The sequence below is a fragment of the Leucoraja erinacea genome, chromosome 6 (genome assembly GCF_028641065.1).
Source record: "Leucoraja erinacea ecotype New England chromosome 6, Leri_hhj_1, whole genome shotgun sequence".
NCBI lineage: Eukaryota > Metazoa > Chordata > Chondrichthyes > Rajiformes > Rajidae > Leucoraja > Leucoraja erinaceus.
This window is the reverse complement of record NC_073382.1, coordinates 51,814,603-51,841,972: the sequence shown is the minus strand read 5'-3', so window position 1 is coordinate 51,841,972 and position 27,370 is coordinate 51,814,603. Positions and strand designations below refer to the sequence as shown.

Below are 27,370 nucleotides of genomic sequence, written 5' to 3'. Positions count from 1 at the left end.
AAGGGAGGGAGAACTCCAGTCAAGTGACCAACACAGACACTTGACTGTGCTCAGCCATCTTCCCTGAACAACAGAATTACATTGCTTTAAATAGGTTTTTTGTCCCCTTATCACATTCCACAGACATTAGTCATGGTCAGAAGTACTGGAAAAGGTTTCCACAGAATGCATCACATCAATGGGCTGGTAATTTTTACATGGTAGGATATTAAAAACATTGTATATCTTCTTGGACACTTGGTCCCTCATACCATAGGCCATCTGCTTAATTTCCTCCCCCATATTGTTGGGTAAATGCATCCCACTTTAAAGATTTGACCAGATATCTCTATAACTTCTCCTCTGCCTGTCAAATATGTCAAAAAGTTATAGGATTTATTAAATGCTGTCAGGGCAACCTGAGGCAAGCCTAATTTGAGATAAAATTAAGCTGTAAGCTAGCCCAGAAGCCAATTTAATATCTTCTTATATTTTTAACTAAAATTCAGCTTCATCACTGTAATGAGGTTAGGAGCGGATTGAGCCAGACTGGGCTTCTGTGAGTAGGTTCTTGCGCAGCAAGTTTCGCTAAGGAGCACTCAATGATCACTTAGCTGATGATAGAGAGCAGACTAATGGGCTGGTAATCGGCCGGGTAGGATTTGACCTGCTTCTTATGGACACGGCATATACCTGTGTAATTTTCCATATTGTTGGGTAAATGCCCATGTTGCAGATGAACTGAAACAACTTGGCAAATATGTCAAAAAGTTCTCAAGCACTTGACAAATGCTGTCAGGGCCCTTAACCCTTTGAGATGTCTTAATGTCATAAAATGCCGTAAATTATTATTTTTTTTACATATTTCTTTTTGCAGTAAAAAGCAAGTAAAGTTGATTTGAAATACTGAACTCTTTGCAATAATATGATCTTAGCAGGTATAACATTTATCTGAATGATATCTAGGAGCTTTGAAATACAATAATATAATTTTATGCTTATATTTGAACATGCCTCGGCCATATTACCAAATGTGATGAAAAAAATCAAACAAATGTATTGTTTTTGTAAATTTTATGTTTATGAACTAACCCCACTTTTCATTCTCACACACACACACACACACACACCCCCAACCTAACGTTTAATTACCTTGCGACCCACCTACGGCTCGAGAATTCTCGCAAACTCACCATGGCGGCTTCATTCTAGTCGCCGCTAATTTTTTAACATGTTCAAAGATTCTCGGCAACCATAATGAGGTTGCGACTTGTTCCCTGAATGTGGGAACTCCTCACGACCATGAAGGCGACTCCCCGGCATCCATCCACGAACATGTGGCAACTGTATAGTCTCCTGCAGTCGCCGAAACAATCGCCTAAATGGGACAGGCCCGTAAGGGTATTGATATGCCTTTCTTCCTTCTCTACCTTATTGTGTCCCCCTTCTCACTTCCTGCCACTCTTTTCAGCTTTTTAATTTGAGTTCCTACATTCACCTGCTTTTTTTTCCTCTGCCTGACAGTTTAATTCTCTATTATGTCTTTCCTTTTTCATGGAGAAGTAGAATTAAGATACTATAAATTTGTGTATCCACAGTTAGATATTCGTGCAATATAAATATCATGCTGTATAAATAGTTTGCACAAAGCCACTTTGTATTGGGATCTGGTCTTGTCTCAAATTATTAATAAAAGCTGTGATAGGGGAATTGGATGATTACTCGTGTATAGGATAGAAATAGTGTACGGGGAGTTTGTTGGTCGGTGTGGACTCAGTGGGCCGAAGGGCCTGTTTCCACGCTCTAAGACTCTAAAACTAAAATTAAATTAAATTACAATTAAGGCAATCTGCAATGATAAAGTTATCACTGAACCATAATAGCATATTGACTTGCCATTGGGAAATTATTATTCTGTTTCACTGTAACTGACAGACTAATTAAATAAGTTTTTTTTGGTTTCTGATGTTAAGTATTGAGCTTGTTGCACTTTTTTTAAATAGAGATTTACCAAATCAACTGGTGTCTCAAATATTGGTTGTTTTAACGCTGAAGGACTGCAAATCTGGAATGGACTTCTTTCAGCCACCCTCAACAGAGAGGTATTTAAGCAATGAAGACATTTTAATGGTCCTAAATTTATGACTGGATTGTAGTTCTACTTCATTAGTATTTATTTATATCTCTATTCCAAACCACTTCTGGAGTTCAGAAGTACAAGTTTCTTGTTTTTAAACATTTTTCATGCTCCTTTGATTACCTTTGATTTCACGAAATCCTTTGCCATAAATATGTTAGGAAGTATGTTTATGCTACAAAGCCAGGAGAAAATAGAGAAATTGGACAAATGGTTGGATATAATGTAATTCCACCTGTAGCTGTGAATTAAAAAAAATAAGACGGAAACTAATATAATTCAATATATTGTAATAACAGAATTTACCTTACAATGCTTTTATTTTGTTTTGTGAGGGGAAAACGTCTTCTATAGAACATCAGATAAAATTAATGCATCTAATCTGGGATGATTGGGTTAACATATGAGGAGAGTAAAGGGTCTGGGACCATACTTGCTCACATTTAGAGAGATAAGGAGGGGGGGGTCTCATTGAATTTTACCAAATAATGAAAGTCCATTCAGAAAGTATTCAGATCCCTTCACTTTTTCCACATTTTTTTACGTTGCAGCCTTATTTTAAAATGGATTAAATTTGTTTTTTTTTTAATCATCAATCTAATTGAATTTTACCAAATAATGAAAGTCCATTCAGAAAGTATTCAGATCCCTTCACTTTTTCCACATTTTTTTACGTTGCAGCCTTATTTTAAAATGGATTAAATTTTTTTTTTTTAAATCATCAATCTACACACAATACCCCAGAATGAAGAAGCAAAAACAGGTGATTAGAAATTTTTGCAAAGTAATTAAAAATAAATAACTAAAATACAACATTTACATAAGCATTCAGATCCTTTGCTATGACACTCAAAATTGAGCTTAGGTTCATCCTCTTTCCATTGATTATCCTTGAGATGTTTCTACAACTTGATTGGAGTCCACCAGTGGTACATTAAATTGATTGGACATGATTTGGAAAGGCACACACCTGTCTATATAAGGTCCCACAGTTGACAGTGCATCTCAGAGCAAAAACTAAGCCATGAAGATGAAGGAATTGTCCGTAGACCTCCGAGACAGGATTGTGTCGAGACACATATCTGGGGAAGGGTATAAAATAATTTCTGCGGCATTGCAGGTCCCGAAGAGCACAGTGGCCTCCGTCATTTTTAAATGGACGAACTTTGAAACCACCAGGACTCTTCGTAGAGCTGGCCGCCAGCCCAACTAAGCAATTGGGGGAGAAGGGCCTTGGTCAGGGAGGTGACCAAGAACCAGATGGTCACTGACAGAGTTCCAAAGTTCCTCTGTAGAGATGGGAGAAACTTCCAGAAGGACAACTAGCACTTCATCAATCATGCCTTTATGGTAGAGTGGCCAGATGGAAGCCACTCCTCAGTAAAAGGCACATGACAGCCCGCTTAGAGTTTGCCAAAAGGCACCTAAAGGACTCTCAAACCATGAGAAACAAGATTCTCTGGTCTGATGAAACCAAGATTGAACTCTTTGGCCTGAATGCAAGCGTCACCTCTGGAGGAAACCAGGCACCGCTCATCACCAGGCCAATACCATATCTACAGTGAAACACGGTGGTGGCAGCATCATGCTGTTGGGATGTTTTTCAGTGGCAGGAACTCGGGAGACTTATCAGGATCGAGGGACAGATGAACGGAGCAAAGTACAGAGAGATCCTTGATGAAAACCTACTCCAGAGCATTCTGGACCTCAGACTGGAGCAGAGGTTCACCTTAACGACTCTAAGCACACAGCCAAGACAATGCAGGAGTGGCTTCGTGACAAGTCTATGAATGTCCTTGAGTGGCCCAGCCAGCGCCCGGACTTGAACCTGATCGAACATCTTTGGAAGGACTTGAAAATAGCTGTGCATCGACGCTCCCCATCCAATCTGACACTTGAGAGGATCTGCAAAGAATGGGAGAAATTACCTAAATACAGGTGTGCCAAGCTTGTAGCGTCATACCCAAGAAGACTTGAGGCTGTAATCGCTGCCAAAGGTGCCTCATCAAAGTACTGAGTAAAGGGTCTGAATACTTATGTAAATGTGATATTTCAGTTATTTCTTTTTAATTACTTTGCAAAAATTTCTAAGCACCTGTTTTCACTTTTTTATAATGGGGTATTGTGTGTAGATTGATGATTTAAAAAAAAAAAGAGTTTAATTCATTTTAGAATTAGGCTGTAACGTAACAAAATGTGGAAAAACATGAAGGGGTCTGAATACTTTCTGGATACAGTGTAGGTAGAGAGGTTGTGGAGAGAATATATCCAGTAGTGGGAGAGTCTAGGACCACCGGGCACTGCCTCAGAATAAAAGGACATGCCTTTAGAATGTAGATGAGGAGGAATTTCTTTAGCTAGAGTATGGTGAATCTGTCGAAAATTCATTGCTGGAGACTGCTGTGGTGGCCAAGTCATTGGGTATTTTTAAAGTGCAGATTGATAGATTCGTGATTAGTTAGGGCTAATGAAAGATTTCATAGGGAGAAGGCAGGAGATGGGTTGAGTGGGAAAATGAATCCGACATGCTTGAATGGTGGAGCAGACTGATGGGCCAAAAAGCCTAATTCAGTTCCTGTGTCTTATGACCTAGTCTGTTAACCTTTCAATAACTGGCCTGTTTAACCTAGGGTTGTTAAACTTCAATGGGTACGTGTGTAGCTTTTGCTGAATTCAGTCATATAATTCCCATAATTTTTAACCGACTGAGTTGTAGTCTTTTTGTTAATGTGTTGTGTGGTGCTACTGTTGTCCCTGCCCCATCCATCCTGCCTGACTTCCAGCAAATATATTCTATGAGGATAGTCTCTGGCTAAATTGTGATTATACTCATTCACAATCAAGCAAGCAATGTGGGAAAGATCACATGGATGAGATATCAGAGAATGCCTGCCATTGTCACAGCATAAGGGAGCATTTTCATGGCAGATGGGGAAATTGGGTTTGAGGATGAATTTGGGGGGAAATTTGGCTTCTCATACAGAAACAAATCTCCTTAAAAGAAAAACCTCAAGCCAAGGATTACATTTTTTGATCACTGAACTTCAATGAAAGTTAGGGAGAATGAGGATTAAAATAATTATACAAGATTGCATTTAGTAACCAGCGTTAATATCGTGTGTTTTTTATTTTTTTAGTGCACCAGCAGAAGAACCACCAAATGAAGATTGCAAAGATGGCACAGTCTTCTCAGAAATGGAAAGCCTTTTTCTGCAAACAACATTTGATGAAATTCCAACTCGCAGTAGCACTAAGATTCGGATTGGGGACAAACAGATTGTGACATCAAAAATAAGTGCCAAGCGAGTTTTGAGGGATAAACTAGAGGAATATTTATTAGCATTGGTGGAATGTCTGCATTCTAATGTGGTAAGTGTATGCAATAATGGGATAGGGCGAGTTATATCGGTGTGGGCAAGTTGGGCTGATGGGCATATTTCCACGCTGTATGACTATAACTCATAATATGCAAATATTGAGATGTTACTCCCACCTAGCATGAGATAATTATTGCAAACAAGCTTTGTTTATGTTCTATAATAGAAAATAACGAATGAGCTCATAAATGTAGAGAACTGTAGAACTGTACAGTTGCGGAGGAATTTTTTGAAATACCATCATATTCGTGGAGAAAAATAATTTTTGCCTGGCTTTACATCAATGTCATAATTGCGACACAGTAGATAATCTATTACAGTGATGGTGATTGGGAGATAAATGTTTCTGGATTAAATAAATAGGATTCTGCCTATTCTTCAAGTAGTTTCAATGGATCCTTTACCCCTCTTTAAGAAGACATGCAGCTTCAATTTAAGATCTCATCAAAGAGATGACACTTCTGAATATGTAGCACTCACGTTCTTGCGCAGGTGTCATAATTTTGTCCTTGGATATTTGGAGATGGACATGTTCCCTCAATCTTTTGATACAAAGATGTGGATGCTACCACTGACCTTCTAATACCTTTTAATAAATACTAGACCAAGTGCAGACCCGTTGGGTCAGCTCCCCCAATGCACCCGTTCCCTACCCGTAACCCCCACGGGAGGCGTGGTCCCTCAATTCCAGCTGTTCCCGCACTCCCTTACCTCCCTCAGCAGTGCTCTTTTTAAAAAAAAAAAATCCAATTGCCCTTGCCCTGTGTGTAGCAAAACAATTCGTCCTCCCCCTGCTAGCCGATCCATTGTGACATCATCAGTTGAAGCTGGTCGTTTTAAATTCAGTCTTTCGATTTTTTAAAACATTAATCAGTAATAAGTTGAGAAATAAAGCATAAAATGTTCAGTGAAGATGATTTCTACCTAGAGGGGGAAAATGTGAATTAGAATATGTAAACATCTTGGGACAGTTGGCATTTTTAAACCTTTAATCGCAAATAACGTATCAAATATAGGATGAAATCTTCACTGAGGTTGATCACTGCTAGCAGAGCCATTGTGACTTCATCGGTTGAAGCTGGTGGTTTTAATTTCAAAGTCTTTGACTTTTTTAGACTTTTAATCAGTAATGTGTCGAGAATAAGTCAAGAAATAAAGCACAAAATGTTCAGATAAGGTGCTCCCGGCCTCGAGGGGAAATATGTCAATCGGAATATGTAAAAATGTTATCGTTACAGCGTAGCGTTTTTGCGAAGATGTAAAGACCACATATACACACACATATACACAATGACAAGATCAGATTTTTAATAAGTATATGATATCTAAAAAGGTATCTACTTTGGGCAGTGCGCATGCTTTGGGTCAGTCTGAAGAAGGGTCTCCACCCGAAACGTCAACCATTCCTTGTCTCCAGAGATGCTGCCTGTCCCGCTGAGTTACTCCAACATTTTGTGTCTACTTTTGCTTTGGGTCAGTGATATATAGATGGGAAATGTAGGTATTTTTAATTTCTGAATTGGATATTTGAATCTTGGTCAGATTATGAATCCAAATGGTTCATTGTTAAATAATTTGTTTTTATCTCCTTATTGTTTAAATTATTTAAATGTTATGTGGCCTGACATGGAGATTTACTTCCAAGTAATAAAGAATTTGTTAATTTTTCAGCTGACATCAACAAATTTAAAACCCATTATTCTGAAAACAAACTTTGTGTTAGTTGCAATTTTTATAACGTTTAGTCTATTTTTAAAATCTATTTGGAAAATGTAAATACAATCACCGTGTCTTTTTAAACCATGATTGAATTACAGCCACATGGGGAAACTATTCAACGCTACCATAATGCTTATAATTATGGCAAGGTTAACAAAATATTTGGAAGGATTGCATTTGGATAGATTTCTACACAGTTGCTTGAGGGTGAATTGTGGTGACAATACATTGAACTGTTTAATGTTTTCAGCATTAAAAATAAATCATTATAAAATGTTTTCTGACTGAATTAGCTTGTACATGCCTCGCTCCCATCGGGAGCGTGTGAGAGTGACAATTTAGTCTGCAATAAAAGGCAATGTGTAACTGATGGTACCTGAACAACATTTACTATTTTCAGACGCTTCCTCCAGAATGCCATGTTCGCTGTGCAGATCTTATCATTGGAGTGCTCCGATGTTATTGTGACATTGGTGTTACCAACGAGGATAATGCATGTGCGTCTGCGCTATTTCAGAAGGCAAAGGTACATAGCTGAGTTCTGACTCTACTTTATTGATTTGGATGCTGACTGGTGTTCCAGGGCCCATTGCATAGGTCAATAGCAATGATGTTCCTTCGCTTAATATTCAATTCAAACCCTTTAAAATAATATTGTTACTACTTTTGTAAGAAAACAATGTTAAGACTATCAGGATAAAATATGGGGTTGGCTATGGCACAGTGAAATGAGCATACTGTTAGCACTAGGATTTTGGTTTGAGTTTGTCCTGGATGAACATGAGTACAGGTGCACAACCTTTTATCCGAAGATCCAAATAACGAAAACCTCCGAATAGCGACATTTTTTCAGTCCTTGAAGAAAGGTCCTTGAAAACGTTCACCGAGGGCGGCCCGCAGAGGTGACAGCGGAACCTCCGGTCGGTCCTCGAAGAAAGGGGAACTAAATCCCCATTCATAAAAGAGAAGGTGAGGGTATATTGCGCGGGAGGGTTAATAATTGACACTCTGCTGCTGCCTGCCCGCTGAGTTTCTCCAGCAAAAAGTGTCCCACGGTTTCCTCACGCATACACAGTGTATAGGTTTGAGTCTTGCGTGGGAATTTTTAACAGCGGGCAGGCAGCAGCAAATTGTCGCTCCCTTCAGTTTCACCCCACCTACACCCCTCTGCTTCCCGGCCATGTGTGTGACCCCCTCCCTGCAGAATGTTGGTGAACACATTTCTACAACGCCTCTCCAGCTCCCCGCGAGGTTGCAACCTGGCGCTGGGGGCTTTGCACTGTCTTCATGTTGGAGCCAGTGCCATTGTCTCACCGGATGACGTCAGGACCAAGGTTAAGGTTTATTACCGACCCCCAGGCCCACTGCAAGCACGTTTTTAACCCATCAAACCCACAGCCAGCAGCAATCATGCCAAACCGTTCCAATTCCAGAGAAAGATACGAAACGCTCTCCGATGTCCCCGTAGAGTTCCACAGAAAAAGCTAATGGCTCGGGTTGGAGATTGTCTCTGTACCAACCCCATGTACAGGACCTGAGACTATGGGAACTGTGGAGTTGTTTGCATATTGCAGAGGGAGGGGTATAAGGGCGGTACAGTTCCCAGTCTCAGCTCCATTCCAGGGGGGTGACCGGAGACCGGAGACGTCAGGACCAACGGGACACCGACTGCAAGCACGGAGATCCCAGAGACTCACAGCCAGCAGCAACTCTAGCCCAGCCCCGCTCCAACTCCAGTGGAACCCGGGTTGCGGATGAGGGGGTGCAGCTCGGGCTGTGGGCAGCTCGGGCCCATCGGGGAGCGGGTTCCTGTTGATTCTGACGTCTCTGGCCACCCCCCTGGACAGGAGCTGAGAGACGTCAGGACCACCAGAAGCCGCTCCCCGATGCTACCGCTACAGCGACAAGTGGCAGTTCCCCATCACAGCTCCGTTGCTGCGCCCCCACATAGGGACACCGACCCCCAGGCCCACTGCAAGCACGGAGATCCCAGAGACTCACACACAGCAACAACTCTACTAACCACCCCCCGCTACACACTCCAGAGGAACACGGGTTGCGGATGAGGGGGTGCAGCTCGGGCTGTGGGCGAACTGCCACTTGTCGCCGTAGCGGCCCATCGGGGAGCGGATTCCTCTGGAGTTGGAGGGACAGGGAGACACAGCGGCTTTTGAGAATGGTGGGCAATCACTTCCAAAGTTCTGCCCACACATTCAGTACACCTCTCCTATACTTGTCTCCCGCACTAAGGTCATCTCGCAGAGAATGATCCCAGCCTAACCCTCCCTATTCTCTCCTATTCTGCAAGAAAAATCTACATTGAAGACTCAAACTCGCGATCGAGTAACTGCCGGGATCGAGGCGCAAACTCGCGACCTTGCGGATACGAGCCGAGCACTCTACCACTGAGCCAGCCGTTAAAATCTACGCTAAAAATCTTCCATTCCGAAAGCCGAAAAATTCTGAATTACGAAAAGTGCCTGGTCCCAAGGCTTTCGGATAAAAGGTTGTGCACCTGTATTTGTTTGTGCACATGTACCTCAAATGTTTGATGGGTTTTTGAAATGACTCTGTCATACATTGAGATTAAGAATGTTCAGATTCACCATTGAGACAGTTGAAGGCTCACTGATCAGAGAAATTAAATGTCCAAAATTTTATTTGCCAATCCTATTTTCACTTCAATATAAAAAAAAACCAAAAATCCAACCAAAGACATATAGGTTTGGAGGTTCACAAAAATGCTGGAGAAACTCAGCGGGTGCAGCAGCATCTATGGAGTGAAGGAAATAGGCAACGTTTCGGCCCGAAACGTTGCCTATTTCCTTCGCTCCATAGATGCTGCTGCACCCGCTGAGTTTCTCCAGCATTTTGTGTACCTTCGATTTTCCAGCATCTGCAGTTTCTTCTTAAATACATAGGTTTGAAGGTTAATTGGCTTCAGTAAAATTGTAAATTGTCACTAGTGTGTGTAAAATACTGTTCGTGTGCGGGAATTGGTGGTCGGCGCGGACTCGGTGGGCTGAAGCGCCTGTTTCCATGCTTGTAGCTCTAAACTAAACTTAATTTATTTTTCTCATCTTATAGTCTTTTATGCAGAATGTTGGTGAACACATTTCTACAACGCGAAATGATCTTAATGAAGAGGTTCTCAACTCTCTGAAAACACTGATTAATGTGTGCACAAAATGTCTACACTCGCACACTAAGGTATTCTGTTCAATACAATCAATTGTCTACAACCGCATTATGCAAATACATTCAGCCTATTTAGGTTAAGGTTTATTATTGTCACATAAGGTACAATGAAAATCTTTTGTTTTTATTCTCTCCAATCAAATCAGAAAATATACTTGAATAGAATCATGCCAAACGGTACAAGTACAAAAGGTAGAAAGATACGAAAATATAGTTCTTAGCATTGTAGCATAAGAGTTCCAAAGAAAAAGTCTAATGCCCGCAATGTAGGTTGGAGAATTGGGACTGTACCCAACCTCATGGAAGGACCTGTTCAGAAGTATGATAACAGAGGGGAAGAATACATATAACTAATCATATATAGTCTGTATAATGACATTAAATTTACATAATTGTGGTTTCAGTTGCTAAGTCAGAGGCCCTAGATTGAGTCTCACCTTAAGATTCCATAGACTAAATTAAAAACACCATTCCTCATGAAACATTGTTCTGTTTACTTATGTCTTTTCATATTCAGAGAAAAGCAAGATATTCGGGACTCCTAATACTGTTCTTTACCCAGTGACACTAAATTTACTGATTAATTAGTGCTATTGCTATTATTTGGAGTCTTACTGTGATATTCACTATTACCAGTTTTACCTTTGCCAATCCATTTTAAAATAATTAATTTTTAGGACATGGGGTATTTATGAAAGTGCTTATGACATTTATAAGGTGCTCACTTAAATCTACTATCTTTCATTGATATGAGGCTGTTACATTTTTAGTTACTACTAGACCAAGGGGGACCCATTTGGTACCGTCCCCTCAACGCTCGGTTCCGGGGGGGGGTCACACACACATTAACCACGCACACACACACACACACACACACACACGCACACGCACACACACACACACTCTAACTAACTACCCCCCGTACACACACACTAACTACCCCCTTGATATTATATTAATATTATTAATGTTCTCCTTTTACCCCATAACCGCCCCATCCACTGACGCATACCCCTCAACTTGCAGGTACGTATAGAGAGCGAGGGCAGAGAGAGAGAAGGGGGGGGGGCAGAGAGATGGGGGGAGGGGTAGGATGGTTTTTTAGGGGAGCAGGGCTGGTGAGTGGGCTGCGAAAAGTGGTGAGAGACAGAACCGGCCTGACTCTCTGGTAACCCACAGCTGGAGTGAGTGGGCGTGTTTTTACAAGCTGCGCTGGCAACGAGGAGAAAGCTCTTCAACACGTGAGTGCCGGTGACCTGGGGATCAGCAGAAATTTCTCGTTCTTTTCTATGCTTTTTGAAGAACGGGGGGTTCTTAATTTGTGGACCTGAAAATTGCGCATGCGCGCGTTGACAGCAGCTGCATTCATCCGGGGGGGGGGGGGGGGGGGGGATCTGGTGAGGATTGGTGGACGGGCCACAAGGACAGGCATTGTGAGGTCAGCAGCTGGGCAGCCGTTATATTTTTTTTAAATGTCAGATTGTTGATAAATTTTAGCAAATAACTCGTGAAATAATCAACCAGATTTACAGATTTTTTAAATCATAAGGAAAATTTCTACCAGAATATGTAAAAATGTCACCGTCATTGTAACGTTAGCAGCTGGGCAACGGTCAGATTTTGTTTTAAAAAGGTCAGATTGGTCAACGAATTTAATAAAAAATGTCGGGGAAATAACTGACCAAATTTACAGAGGAGTGGGTTTCTAAAATCACAAGGAAAATCTCTACTGAAATATGTAAACATTTCCCCGTTTCGGCGTCTGATTAACGAGGAGGCAAAATCTCTCTCTCTCACACGCATGCACGCGCACACACACATATGCACACACTGTTTTAAAAGTATATAGATAGATATATTATTGATTTATATATTATATAGTATTGTTTTATATAGTATAGTATATGTAAAATTGATTTATAATTGCTATTTTATTGAAAAGTGCTGGAAAAACTCAGCAGATCAGGCAGCAATGGACAGGTTACATTTTGAGTCAGAACTCTTATTATTTATTGGATTTTCTTGTTTAAGATGAGAATTACATATTAATATTATTGTCTTTTGTAATTGGTTAATATTTATAAATTTGCCATGTATTTTATCTATGTTGATCTCATAAAATTACCATCCAATTTAGTATTTCAAAAATATGCCAGAAAAATTCTATCTCCGTGACGTAAACTATTTCTTCAATCATTTTAGCAGCACTGGCCAAAGAAGCAATCATCTGTTCTCTTTCTTCAACTATTCGCAGCAAGTTTTATGAATGACCTCGTTGAAGTTTGTCGACGGCTGGTAAGAAACTAATTGCAAGTTCTTAAGATTGAAAGATAATTTTTTTTAAGTGCGTTGCTGATTGTGTAATCTGAATTTAAATTCTTCTGGCTTCTCAATACTACAAACCATGCAATTACAGTGCATTCAGAAAGTATACAGACCCCTTCACTTTTTCCACATTTTGTTATGTTACAGCCTTATTCTAAAATGGATTAAAAAAAAATTTTTCATCAATCTACACGCAATACCCCGTAATAAAAAAGCGAAAACGGGTGTTTAGAAATTTTTGCAAAATAATTAAAGAAATAATTGAAATATCACATTTACATAAGTATTCAGACCCTTTACTCAGTACTTTGTCGAGGCACCTTTGGCAGCAATTACAGCAGGGGTCGGCAACCTATGGCCCATAACCCGAAATCACCCAGCCTGCAGGCATATTTTTTTTTTAGTCCGATGCGGTACTGCCTTTGTTGAGTGTGCGGGAGTCCCAGCTGTGACGTGTTTCCTGTAAGTAGGTCTGTGGGCAGCAGGTGCTGTGACACTCAAAATTGAGCTTCGTTGCATCCTATTTTCATTGATTATCCTAGAGATGTTTCTACAACTTGATTGGAGTCCACCACTGGTAAATTAAATGATTGTACATGATGTGGAAAGGCACACACCTGTCTTTATAAGGTCCCGCAGTTGACAGTGCATGTCAGAGCAAAATCTAAGCCTTGATAACGAAGGAATTGTCCGTAGACCTCTGACTCAGGATTATGTTCGAGACACAAATCTGGGGAAGGGTATAAAACAATTTCTGCAGCATTGCAAGTCCTGAAGAGCACAGTGGCCTCCGTCATTCTTAAATGGAAGAACTTTGAAACCACCAGGACCCTTCATATAGCTGGCTGCCCGGCCAAACTGAGCAATCGGGGGAGAAGGGCCTTGGTCAGGGAGATGGCCAAGAACCCAATGGTCACTCTGACAGAGCTCCAGAGTTCCTCTGTGGAGATGGGAGAACCTTCCAGAAGGACAACTATATCTGCAGTATCCCACCAATCAGGCCTTTAAGGCCGGACTGAAGCCACTCCTCAGTAAAAGGCACATGACAGCCCGCTTGACGTTTGCCAAAAGGCACCTAAACAAGATTCTCTGGTCTGATGAAACCAAGATTGAACTCTTTGGCCTGAATGGCAAGTGTCGCGTCTGGAAGAAACCAGGCACCGCTCATCACCTGGCCAATACCATACCTACGGTGAAGCATGGTGGTGGCAGCATCATGCTGTTGGGATGTTTTTTAGCAGCAGGAACTGGGCGACAAGTTTGGATCGAGGAAAAGATGAACAGAGCAAAGTAAAGAGAGATCCTTGATGAAAACCTGCTCCCGAGCACGTTCAGACTGGGGCAGAGGTTCCCCTTCCAACATGACAACGACCCTAAGCATGCAGCCAAGACAACGCTGGAGTAGCTTCATGACAAGTCTGTGAATGTCCTTGCGTGGCCCAGCCAGAGCCCAAACTTGAACCCGATCGAATATCTCTGGAGAGACCTGAAAATAGCTGTGCATCGAGGCTCCCGATCCAACCTGACAGAGCTTGAGAGGATCTGCAGAGAAGAATGGTAGAAATTACCCAAATACAGGTGTGCCAAGCTTGTAGCGTAATACGCAAGAAGACTCGAGGCTGTAATCCAGGGGTGGGCAACCACCCATGTCTGTGCGGATGGCGGGCCACATCTATCGCCATAAATGGAGGTAATAATACAGTTGTAGTTTTGTTTCAAAGGCACTATACTTAGAGGAGGGAGAGGGAGAGGGAGCCCAGCCCGGTCAACGCTAGCCTCCACCGAGCCTTTGGTGCCCAAAGTGTGGGAGGGCGAGGCAGGGGAGACAGGGGCCAGGAGGGCAGCTGCCTGCTCGGAGTGCCAGGACTACCGGCGTCGTGCTGCCCACCTGCCGCTGCTCACCATCGAGCCGCCCAGCAACAGTTCAGTGGACATGAGCGACCGGTCTGAGTGGGGCTTGCTAGGCCGGCAGCTAGGCTACAACGAGGCAGAGGCCAAACCCTCCCTGCCTCCCCTACCCGTCCACGAGGTCCCTCCCCCGCCCGTTCCCCGCCGCCTGGACCCCCTCCCGGAGAGGCCAGTCGCAACAGCAAGGTGGAGGCCGAACTGTCTGATGGGGACAACGAGAGCCTGGACAGCACACTCATCTCCAATGACGCCATCAACTGCAGCACGGACTCCTCATCCCGGGACAGCCTGCCTGAGGCACCCTACTGCCCACAGACCTACCTAAGGGAAAACACGTCACAGCTGGGACTCCCCCACACTCAACATCGACGTCTTCCAGAGACAGCAGTACCGCATATCGGACTAAAAAAAAATATGCCTGCGGGCCGGGTGATTTCGGGTTATAGGCCATAGGTTGCCGACCCCTGCTGTAATCGCTGCCAAAGGTGCCTCAACAAAGTACTGAGTAAAGGGTCTGAATACCTATCTAAATGTGATATTTTTGTTCTTTGTTTCTAATTACTTTGCAAAAATTTCTAAACGTTTGTTTCCGCTTTTTTATTATGGGGTTTCACACAGAGTTGTGAGTCTGTGGAATTCTCTGCCTCTGAGGGCGGTAGAGGACGGTTCTGGCCACTTTCAAGAGAGAGCTTGATAGGGCTCTTGAAGATTGTGGAGTCCAGAGATATGGGGAGAAGGCAGGTTCTGCATAATCTTTCTGTACTGTATGCAATCATGGCTATAGCCAAAAGCTGCATGAATGGAGCACCAATTTGACATTAGCCTCTTGCAGGTCAGTCATACATTCTCATCCTCAAAACAATGGGAGAAGCTGCGGCAGGTTCTTCAAACTTTGTCTGAGCATGCAATCAGGATCTACGTTGCTTAGGGCGGTCTATGCCACACTGCAATATTTATTAAATGATCTTGAGGAAAGAACATCCAATTTGTACGCTCTCCCTTGTGATCACGTGGGTTTTCTCCGGGTTCTCTGGTGTCCTCCCACACTACAAAGACGTGCCAGTTTGTAGGTTAATTGGCTTAGGCAAAATTGTAATATTGTCTCTAGTGTGCAGGGTAGTGTTAAGTGTATGGGGATCGCTGGTCGGCGCAGTCTCAATGGGCCGAAGGCCTGTTTCCAGGCTGTATCTCTAAACTCCAAAGTCTTACAAGTTCCCCACATCTATCCACGGTGTTTGGCACTATTAATAGTTTGCACAGAAAGTTATTAAACATGGTAATTATATTTTCTCTGCTAATCCATAGCTTTCAGTGTAAACACTGGTGTATCTACTACAGGCATTTCCCACTGGAAAACCATGTGATGCTTTTGAGGCAAAGGACGATTTTCAAGATGATTTAATGGAAACAGAGGGACATGGATCCGGAGACCTCTTTGATGACGATAACGACAAAGGCCCTGAAGGAGGAGATTATAATGAAAACAATGACTCATCGGTTGGAATAGGTATGACATTTATAAGATTATTAGATGTTAAATATTAGCTCTACATTGGCTCATTTTACGACAATCTACTGCAACTGAACAGGCTATAAACGTAGAAATTAGGTGCAGGATTAGGCCATTCGGCCCTTCGAGCCTGCACCGCCATTCAATATGATCATGGCTGATCATCCAACTCAGTATCCTGTACTAAGTTGCACGTTGTGCTTATACACTTATTCTTGACGAGAGATATTTAAGTAATTTCAGCATCCCTGGTCAAGAAAGTGCTTGCCTCCATAGAACATAGAAAAGTACAGCGAAGGAATAGACCCTTTGGCCCACCAAGTCTGCACCTAACACAATGCCAAATTAAACTTATCCCATCTGCCTGCACGTGGTCCCGATCCTTCTATTTCCTGCCCATGCGTGTGTTTGTCTAAATGTCTCTTGGGCATTGTTACTGAACCTGGTTCTACCACGTGCCCTTATAGTATGTTACAGGCACCTAAATAGGGCTGGAGATGATGATACATAATTGTGGATGGATTTGTGAAGATATTTCTCTCAGAAATTATGCTTTTCATGTTACACTAATCTTCTTTATAGATTCAAAAGTAGCAGTCACATGGGTGAGGTGAAAAGGAGTGACTGTGGAACCTGATCCAGAAGGTTGACATTTTATAAAGAAATAAAATACATAGAATCTTTGTTACTACAATTTTAAAATAAGATAAATTGATGCTTCAGACACATGCTTCACATTGATGCTAAAAAAGCCAATGCAACAGACTCAATTATTTAACGATAGAAAGCTAGTTCAGACTCGAATACATTTTTATTAAGGGAAAGAAACTCTTCGACTTAAAATAGCTTTCTATTGTTACAGAATAGAGCCATTGATTATATTAACGGATTAATTTTACCACTTTGCCATTTTCTTAAATAATTTACGTAGAAACATAATGTTGCACTTTCATCATTTTCTCTTTCAACTCTCTTTCAGGAGCAAAGAACATTTTATCTGAAGACAATTTGACAAAGCATGATTTCCTCCTGCTCGATATTCTCCGATTCATCTGTTGCTGCACAGCAGCAGGTCAGATACATGCACTTTCATTCAGGTGTGCAGACATTAGAAGAAAGCTACTGTCATTAATTGAGGACATCAACCACAACATTTCAAAACCTCCCCACTTGCATATGGTGGGTGAAGCTCTATAATATTTGGTTTTGTACTTCATTGGGGAATAAGAGGCGACCGTGGCTGACAAGGGAAGTCAAGGACAGTATAAAAATAAAAGAGAAGAAGTATAAAATAGCAAAGGTACACAAAAATGCTGGAGAAACTCAGCGGGTGCAGCAGCATCTATGGAGCGAAGGAAATAGGTGACGTTTCGGGCCGAAAATCTTTGCTGTAAAATAGCAAAGATGAGCGGGAAGCCAGAGGATTGGGAAACTTTTAAAGAGCAACAGAAGATAACTAAAAAGTCAATACGGGGAGAAAGGATGAGGTTCGAAGGTAAGCTAGTCAAGAATATAAAGGAGGATAGTAAAAGCTTCTTTAGGTATGTGAATAGGAAAAAATTAGTTAAGACAAATATGAGTCCATTGAAGACAGAAACCGGTGAACTTATTATGGGGAACAAGGAAATGACAGACGAGTTGAACAGGTACCTTGGATCTGTCTTCACTAAGGAAGACACAATCAATCTCCCAGATGTACTAGTGGCGAGAGGATCTAGGGTGGCAGAGGAACTGAAGGAAATTCACATTAGGCAGGAAATGGTGTTGGGTAGACTGATGGGACTGAAGGTTGATAAATCCCCAGGGCCTGATGGTCTGCATCCCAGGGTACTTAAGGAGGTGGCTCTAGAAATCGTGGATGCATTGGTGATCATTTTCCAATGTTCTTTAGATTCAGGATCAGTTCCTGTGGATTGGACGGTAGCTAATGTTATCCCACTTTTTAAGAAAGGAGGGAAAGAGAAAACGGAATTATAGACCTGTTAGCCTGATATCGGTGGTGGGGAAGATACTTGAGTCAATTATAAAAGATGATATAGCGGCACATTTGGATAGCAGTAACAGGATCGGTCCAAGTCACCATGGATTTAAGAAGGGGAAATCATGCTTGACTAATCTTCTGGAATTTTTTGAGGATGTAACTAGGAAAATGGACAAGGGATAGCCAGTGGATGTAGTGTACCTGTACCCTCAGAAAGCCTTTGATAAGGTCCCACATAGGAGATTAGTTGGTAAAATTAGAGTACATGGTATTGGGGGTAGGGTACTGACATGGATAGAAAATTGGTTGGCCAACAGGAAAAAAAGAGTAGGAATAAACGAGTCCCTGTCAGAATGGCAGGCAGTGACTAGTGACTAGTACAGCATGGCTCAGTGCTGGGACCGCAGCTATTTACAATATACATTAATGATTTAGATGAAGTGATTAAATGTAGCATTAGCAAATTTGCAGATGACACAAAGCTGTGTGGCAGTGTGAACTGTGAGGAGGATGCTATGAGAATGCAGGGTGACATGGACAGGTTGGGTGAGTGGGCAGATGCAGTTTAATGTGGATAAATGTGAGGTTATTCACTTTGGAGGCAAGAACAGGAAGGCAGATTATTATCTGAATGGTGTCAAGTTAGGAAAAGGGGAAGTACAACGAGATCTGGGTGTTATTGTGCATCCGTCACTGAAAGTAAGCATGCAGGTACAGCAGGCAGTGAAGAAAGCTAATGGCATGTTGGCCTTCATAACAAGAGGAGTTGATTATAGGAGCAAAGAGGTCCTTCTGCACTTGCACACGGCCCTAATGAGACCTTACCTGGAGTATTGTGTGCAGCTTTGGTCTCCAAATTTGAGGGAGGACATTCTTGCTATTGAGGGAGCGCAGCGTAGGTTCACGAGGTTAATTCCAGGGATGGCTGGACTGTCTTATGTTGAAAGAATGGCTGGGCTTGTATACACTGGAATTTATGATGAGAGGGAATCTTATCGAAACATACAGTGCCCTCCATGAAGTTTGGGACAAAGACCCATAATTTATTTATTTGCCTCTGTATTCCATAATTTGAGAATTGTAATAGAAAAAAAGCACATATGGTTAAAGTGCACATAGTCAGATTTTATTAAAGGACATTTTTATACATTTTGGTTTCACCATGTATAAATTACAGCTGTGTTTATACATAGTCCCCCCCATTTCAGGGCACCATAATATTTGGGACACAAGGCTTCTCGGGTGTTTGTAATTGCTCAGGTGTGTTTAAATGCCTCCTTAATGCAGGTATAAGAGAGCTCTCAGCACTGTCTTTCCTCCAGTCTTTTGATCACCTTTGGAAACTTTTATTGCTGTTTATCAACATGAGGACCAAAGTTGTGCCAATGAAAGTAAAAGAAGCCATTATTAGACTGAGAAACAAGAATAAAACTGTTAGAGATCAGCCAGACCTTAGGCTTACTAAAATCAACTGTTTGCAAAGTCATTAAGAAGTGAGCACTGGTGAGCTTACTAATTGCAAAGGGACGGGCAGGCCAAGGAAGACCTCCACTGCTGATGACAGAGGAATTCTCTCCATAATAAAGAAAAATCCCCAAACACCTGTCCGACAGATCAGAAACACTCTTCAGGAGTCAGGGTGGATTTGTCAATGACCACTGTCCACAGAAGACTTCATGAACAGAAATACAGAGGTTACACTGCAAGATGCAAGCGACTTGATAGCTGCAAAAATAGGATGGTCAGGTTACAGTTTGTCAAGAAATACTTTAAAGAGCAGCCATAGTTCTGGAAAAAAAAGGTCCTGTGGACAGATGAGACGAAGATTAACTTCTACCAGAGTGATGGCAAGAGCAAAGTATGGAGGAGAGAAGGAACTGCCCAAGATCCAAACCATACCACCCCATGTTTGAAACATGGTGGTGGGGGTGTTATGGCCTGGGCATGTATGGCTGCTGAAGGTACTGGCACACTTATCTTCATTAATGATACAACTACTGATGGTAGCATAATGAATTCTGAAGTGTTTAAACGCATCCTATCTGCACAAGTTCAAACAAATGCCTCAAAACACATTGGCCCGCGGTTATTTCTACAGCAAGACAATGATGCCAAACATACTGCTAAAGCAACCTGCTAAAGAGGTTTTCAAAGCTTAAAAAATGGTCAATTCTTGAGTGGCCACATCAATCACCCGATCTGAACCCAATTGAGCATGCCTTTTATATGCTGAAGGGAAAACTGAAGGGGACCAGCCCCCAAAACAAGCATAAGCTAAAGATGGCTGCATTACAGACCTGGCAGAGCATCACCAGAAAAGGCACCCAGCAACTGGTGATGTCCATGAATCACAGACTTCAAGCAGTTATTGCATGCAAAGGATATGCCACAAAATACTAAACATGACTACTTTCATTTACACGTCATTGCTGTATCCCAAACATTAGGGTGCCCTGAAATGGGGGACTGTATAAACACTGATGCAGTTTCTACATGGTGAAACCAAAATGTATAAAAATTATCTTTATTAAAATCTGACAATGTGCAATATGTGATTTATTCTATAACAAATCTCAAATTGTAGAGTCAAATAAATAAATGATGGGTCTTTGTCCCAAACATTATGGAGGGCACTGTGTAAGATTATTAAGGGATTGGACACGCTAGAGGCAGGAAACATTTTCCCGATGTTGCGGGGGGGGGGGGGGGGGGGGGGGGGGGGTGCAGAACCAGGGGCCACAGTTTAAGAATAAGGGGTAGGCCATTTAGAACGGAGATGAGGAAAAACGTTTCCACCCTGAATCTGTGGAATTCTCTGCCTCAAGGAGGTCGATATTCTGGATGCTTTCAAGAGAGAGTTAGATAGGGCTCTTAAAGATCGCAGAGCCAAGGGATATGGGGAGAAGGCATGAACGGGGTACTGATTGTGGATGATCAGCCATGATCACAGTGAATGGCAGTGCTGGCTCGAAGGGCTGAATAGGCTACTCCTGCACCTTTTGTCTATTGTCTACTATGGAGAAATGCACAAACATTTATTTTGCTCACTCTCTTTAGAGTTATTAACCTAAATGCTACACTATCTCCATCATCCATAAAAATCAAATGAATTTTACAAATTATTGCTCCCTGTGGAAAATGAAAATGTTGGCGTATTGGGAATTTGGGCTTCATCCTACGCACTCCCAATAATTTTCTATTAATGGATAAATATTTTTTTAATTAATCCTATCTGACATATAACAAAATAAACTAGCATGGTATCATAATCATCACCATAATCTGGGATGTCGTCTGATGCAACAGACATTGCCATGTTAAATAAAACATCGCTAGCTCACCCTGTGATATGAAGGGAAAGTGGGGGTAATAATTGCATTTGATTTCAAGGTCTGCCATTGCTTGGCTTCTACTGCAGGGAGTTTGTTTCCTAACATTTGATGCAAAGTTTGACTTGCCTTCAGTGATGTACAGTGTTAACGTTGAGTACTCGTACTCGAAAGGCCCATCCAGGGCGGCACAGTGCCAGAGCCTTGGGTTCGATCCTGACTACTGGTGGTGCCTGTACGGAGTTTGTACGTTCTCCTCGTGACCATGTGGTTTTGGCCGGCTGCTCTGGTTACCTCCCACATTCCAAAGACAAATAATAGGTTATTTGGCTTCTGGAAATTATCCCTAGTGTGTAGGATAGAACTGGTGTAAGGGTGAATGTTGGGTGGCGTGGACTCAGTGGGCCGAAATGCCTGTATCTCTAAACTAAATGAAAACTAAACTAAAACAAACATTGTGCAGTGCCCTACAAGTAACATTCCTCAGGCTTCTGCAATATAGTCAAACATCCCTTTTAATCTTTTGTCGATGAATGCCATTATCTGTGATGAAATACATTGAGCTCTCTTTATTTGGTGAAATTCTTTTCTGCTAGTAAATGTTGTTATGTTTTTTAAGGAATTATTGCTTGAGCCTTGGAGCTAAATGTATTATGCATATTACACATTGCATATTAGCTGCTAAGAATGATTCTGTATTCTATTTGCTTTATCGCAATGAAGACAGTGAGAGCTTATCTTGCAAGTATAGTAGTAAACTAATAATTCTATCATCTTTGATTAAGCTTAGTTGCAGTCAGGAGAGTGAACAGGCACTAGATTATTGCTTCACTGACCTTGGTGGAATGAAAATTACATATGTTTATTTCTCAAGATACTGTTCACATGGGGAAGTGTGCATGTATAAATAATGCTAAGTAGATGTAAAGTATGGGGAGTAATCTAATTTGGCCTGAATACAAAAAAGACTAGCCATGTTTTTTTTAATTTACAATGGGGCAAATAAATATTGGCAGCAGTGGTATAATTTGTAACTTGTCAAGAAATGAATGATGTTTCTAATCCTAACTATAGAAGGAATCGGGATGCTCTTGCAAATAACATTTTATTATCATTGGAATTTCTCAGTTATGCATATGTTTTAAAGGTCAGACCATTTGTACTGATAATGAAGAGAGTCAGTTTGAATTTGGCTTCAACCTGCTGGTTCTCCCTTTCCTACTCTAATAAGCACATGAACATTTGATGTATCCATATATTGAGGGCATGATCTTCTTCCAACAACTCCAGAGCATTAACACACAAAATTTTGGAAGACATTTGGTCAAGTACATAGATAGGAAAGGTTTCGAGCGATATTGGCCAAACACAACAGATGGGATAAGCTTAGAAGGAGCATCTTGGTTGGAATGAACGGGTTGTGCCAAAGGGCCTTTTTTCGTGCTATATAACTATGAGCTGATATTTATCTGTCATCCACCTCCAATTTTGAAGACCAAGGTATGTGGAATGGGGTTACGACACGAGGTTGCAGGTTTTGTTAATGTGTTTTGGAGAGATATGGGCCAAACCCATGCATGTGGGACTAGTGCAGATGGGCCGTCTTGGTCACCATGGGCAAGTTGGGCCAAAGGACCTGTTTCCATTCTGTATGGATGGTTGTAAATTGGATGTTGGGATATGTAAAAAATCAAGTTATAATTTTCCAGTTCACTGCAGCATTGACAATATCCCTTTCTGGTAATGCTTCTTGTTTGGAAGTACATCATGTGGTAAATTTTCTGTTCCTATCAGTAGTCAGTGTCTATAACTGAATCTGTTGCACAGTAATAAATGCATGCGATTTTGCTGACTTATCTTGTTTATGTCTGATCTTACAGTACTTAATCCTCTTAAAAGAGCTCCCATCAGAAGAAGGCATTCTACCTTCAAGTGATTTTGTCGTACTTCTGAAACCACTCTTGTAAGTAGTAATTTTGTCCTCATAAACCTTCAACTCGGGAATTTGAGCTTCCAAAATTTTAAACTACCATTTTGTGCAAAACATTAGCTGATGCTCAAAAAAGGTGACTGGAATTCATCATTGCATTACCCAGTGTTGTACCTCAGCAAAATGAAGGGGAAAAATGGAATGTTGCAAATGTCTCCTAAGTAGATAACTGTGGAATTGCCTCGTAGTAGACATTTTTCTCAGTGTATAACTCTCCCAATTTTTTTTTTTTACATCTAATATTCCTAGAACGTTAATTTTAATTGGACTATTTTTTTACTTTTTAAAAGAATGAATGAATAGAAGAATTTTGAACAAAATATAGCATTTTGTAATTGTGGCTTCTGTACTGTCCAGGGACTTGTGTTCTGTGTATCGTTGTGATCAAGACGTTTGTTCAGTGATCCTGACACACATTCTTCCATTACTGTCGGTACATGGCCTTGATGCTGATGAAATGGCTGACATTCAAGGAATTTTGCTAAAAGCAATTGGAGCATTCTGGTAGGTATAATTACTCTTCCACTCTCTTCATCAGACCTTTGCAAGTTATTCGTTCTGTTGAAGCCAAAATGTGAACTTTTTTTCCCTTGGTATGTAGTTGACCAATTGACACATGTAAAGCAAGTAAATGGCAAGCAATTAGAGTAATGCACCATAGACAAAGGGCCATCAGGCCAAGTTGCCAACACCAACCAACATGTCCCATCTACATTAGTCCCACCTGTCAAGGAATTTACTTAAAGAAACACTGCCTGAACCATGTACCTGGCGTTACTCACATACCCCTGCCGGGGGCTAAACGGGACAATAGAGAGAGATATTTCCGCTGCTATTCCCTCTGGGCAGATAAACACGAGGCTGCAAGAACTGCTGCATGCCTTCTTCATACTGCTGTTGAGGAATCTCGGTGAACAGGGCAGTGCAATTAGCTTTCTGTAAGAATTTACTAATACGGATGAGATGTTGCAAAAAATCAGCAGGGGTTTCTGTCAACTGCCTAAAACGACAAACATTGCAATCAGGGGATTATCCTGTAGCTGCAAACAATGCAACATAGCTTGCTGTTGCTGATCCTTTGCATTAGATTATAAATTGCATGCATCAGATTATAAATTAGAGTATACATGCCCTCACTTCTTACCCTTTATTTTGGGAGCCTGATGTCTTTTGACCGCCTCAAACCATTTATCAAAACAGCCCAACATACAGTGCCCTCCATAATGGCCTTTAATAAAATCTGATATTGTGCACTTTAACCACGTGTGATTTTTTTTTTTCTATTACAAATCTCATATTGTGGCATACTGTGGCAAATAAATAAATTATGGTTTTTGTCCCAAACATTATGGAGGGCACTGTATAATTAGAATCACACGTGGGATCTCCATCTCCTGCCTCTAATTCCCGTTCCAGTACGATATCTTTTTTAAATTGAACGATCGGCCAAAAGGCCTTTTGACAGTCTTCTTGTGATTATCCATAAAAATCATTTGTGGAACAACATACGTGCTATCTCCGGTTTCCGACCATTCAGTGGTGTGTTGCGAGATAACCTTTACCCTGCTATTGCCTTTAGTTCATTAGTTGTTTTAATATACAGGGGACAATTATCTGCAGCTGCAGATAAGTATGCTCAGGAATTTACAAGTAAGCACTGTGGAGAAGTCACAAGCGAGTACCAAGTTTTAACTCCTGATTTGCCAAACATAATTCTTCCACACTACTCCTACCTGCATTTGGTCCATATCCCTCTAAACCTATCCTATCCATGTACCTGTCTAAATATTTCTTAAACATTGCAAATGTGCCTGCTTCAAACTTGGCTAGACACAAGGAACTGCAGATGCTGGTTTACAAATAAAGACCCACAGTGCTGAATTATTCAGCAGGTGAGGCAGCTTCTCTGAAGAGCATGGATAGGCGATATTTCAGCTCGGGAATCTTCTTCGGACTGCTTGTGTGTCTGAACTGTTAGTCCAGAACTCTGAATTCTAGTTTAGTACATTAATTTATCTATTACTGTACCAATGTTGTGTGTGTGTGCTACTCAGTCAAGATTGGCCCATCCTCACGGAACAGAAGAATGAGAGTTTGTATCATTGTGGGGAAGTGCTATTTCTTTTAACTGGTAGTTCTAGAACTAGAGGGCACGTTCATGATAAGCAAAGGGTTATCAATTTAACATTAATATCAGGAATAAAACAACTCAGAATCGTGTGAATCTGTTGAATTTCTCAACTCATTGTCCCATGAATGACAATCATTGGTCACATTCAAGGTATTCATGGGAGGCGGGGGGTGGTTAAAAAATATGTGGTTTGGATGTGAAAGTAGACCATGTAGGGAAGCAATTGCGATATTATTGGTTGTTGAGGCATGCTGGAGAGGTTCTATAACTTCTGGTTCTCATTTATAATAGGCATCTAAGCAAGGAAGGAAAATGTAACGTGCAAGTGAGAACTGCTCTGGTGAGATGCATGAAAGCCCTACTTGAGGTATATATTCACATAACAAATGTATATATATTCACATAACAAATTGTTTATATTCACATAACAAATGATTAAAATGTTCAAAATGTATCCGTCTATTTTATTAATCTAAATTTATTCATCTAAAAGATTATCTGTCTGAAGAAGGGTCCTGACCCGAAACGTCATTTATCCCTGTTCTCCAGAGATGCTGCTTGTCCCACTGAGTTAGTCCAGCATTTTGTATCTTTCTTTGATTAAAATTTATCATTGGTTTGAACAGTTAACTGTTTTGACCATGTACAATAGGTCCCCTTATACTCCTGATAATTAGAACATGCAACTAATGATTAAATCGTCTCTTAGCATCCACCCTGCCAACCTCACCTTACCCCTTAAAATTGTTTGTATCACAGAAATAGCTCATTCTACAAACTCCAGGAACTATAGAAAAATACTTTTTGGAACACTTTACAGAACCGAAAATCCAATTCTCAACACATGCGACCATGTTTTATGTAACAACAATTAATGGCATTTTCTGCTTGTGAACATGACCTAATTGCAATGTAACATTATCTTTAAATGTTTAACCAATTCCATCATATTATCAGATGTTTTCACCATGTGTGAGAGAGAGAGAGAGAGAGAGAGAGAGAGAGAGAGAGAGAGCGAGAGAGAGAGAGAAAGAGTTAACAATTGAATTACAAAAATGAGTTGTGATCAGTTTTATTTTAACAGATAGTCTCCAACCTGAAGCATTTGGTTGAACACTGCCCTCTGACTATATTTAATTGTTTTCCGTACTTGCTGAGAAATGATTGGATTTTCATAAATGGCAGATTTTATTACACAATGTTTAAACTGTAGTCACCCTGTAGCCTTTTTCTTGAGATCCTGATATCAGATAGCACACGGGATAATATACAAGAATTTAATTCCTCTGGTTCGGGACAAATAACAATAAAATACTCGAGACCTGATTGTGAATAAAACCTACATTAATAGTCTCTTGGTATCTTCAAGACGCAAATGGAATATTACAGTATAAATTGTGTTCATGTTAAATGTTTCACTTTTGTTAGTGTGACTAATGTTTTTTATGGCTTCAGAAAGATCCTCACTCCAAGTGGACTGTGCTTTCCAGCCGAGATGAAGAATTGCCTGTCTCTGAAGCCTACACAGAGTTCCTAACAGACAGTCATCACCAAGTTCGCATGCTTACTGCTATGTCTATAAGCAGGTAATTTTTCAGTTTTCAAATGCAGTAACCCTGAGCTGTAAAATATTATATCAGTTGCACTCATGAGCAATTCCAGGGCCAAAAAGATTTCTGAGAAATTAAGATGACGATGTACGTCCCTATCTGGAGCGGGCGGCGCCGACTTCAACATCGGGAGCCTGGGAGCTCCAAACCGGCGCGGCCTTGTCGGCTTCGGAAGC

At 41.2% G+C, this 27,370-nt stretch overlaps 1 protein-coding gene across 1 annotated transcript in view; it reads left to right on the top strand.

Annotated features, from left to right (window-relative positions):
- atm (ATM serine/threonine kinase) overlaps positions 1–27,370 on the top strand; it is a 123,193-nt gene that overhangs the window by 15,313 nt on the left and 80,510 nt on the right. Inside the window, 11 exon segments of the mRNA XM_055637019.1 lie at positions 1,983–2,081; positions 5,254–5,485; positions 7,613–7,738; positions 10,300–10,422; positions 12,613–12,705; positions 15,982–16,150; positions 17,133–17,332; positions 23,344–23,426; positions 23,811–23,957; positions 25,876–25,951; positions 27,040–27,170. Of these exon segments, the coding sequence (XP_055492994.1) occupies positions 1,983–2,081; positions 5,254–5,485; positions 7,613–7,738; positions 10,300–10,422; positions 12,613–12,705; positions 15,982–16,150; positions 17,133–17,332; positions 23,344–23,426; positions 23,811–23,957; positions 25,876–25,951; positions 27,040–27,170 (1,479 nt within the window).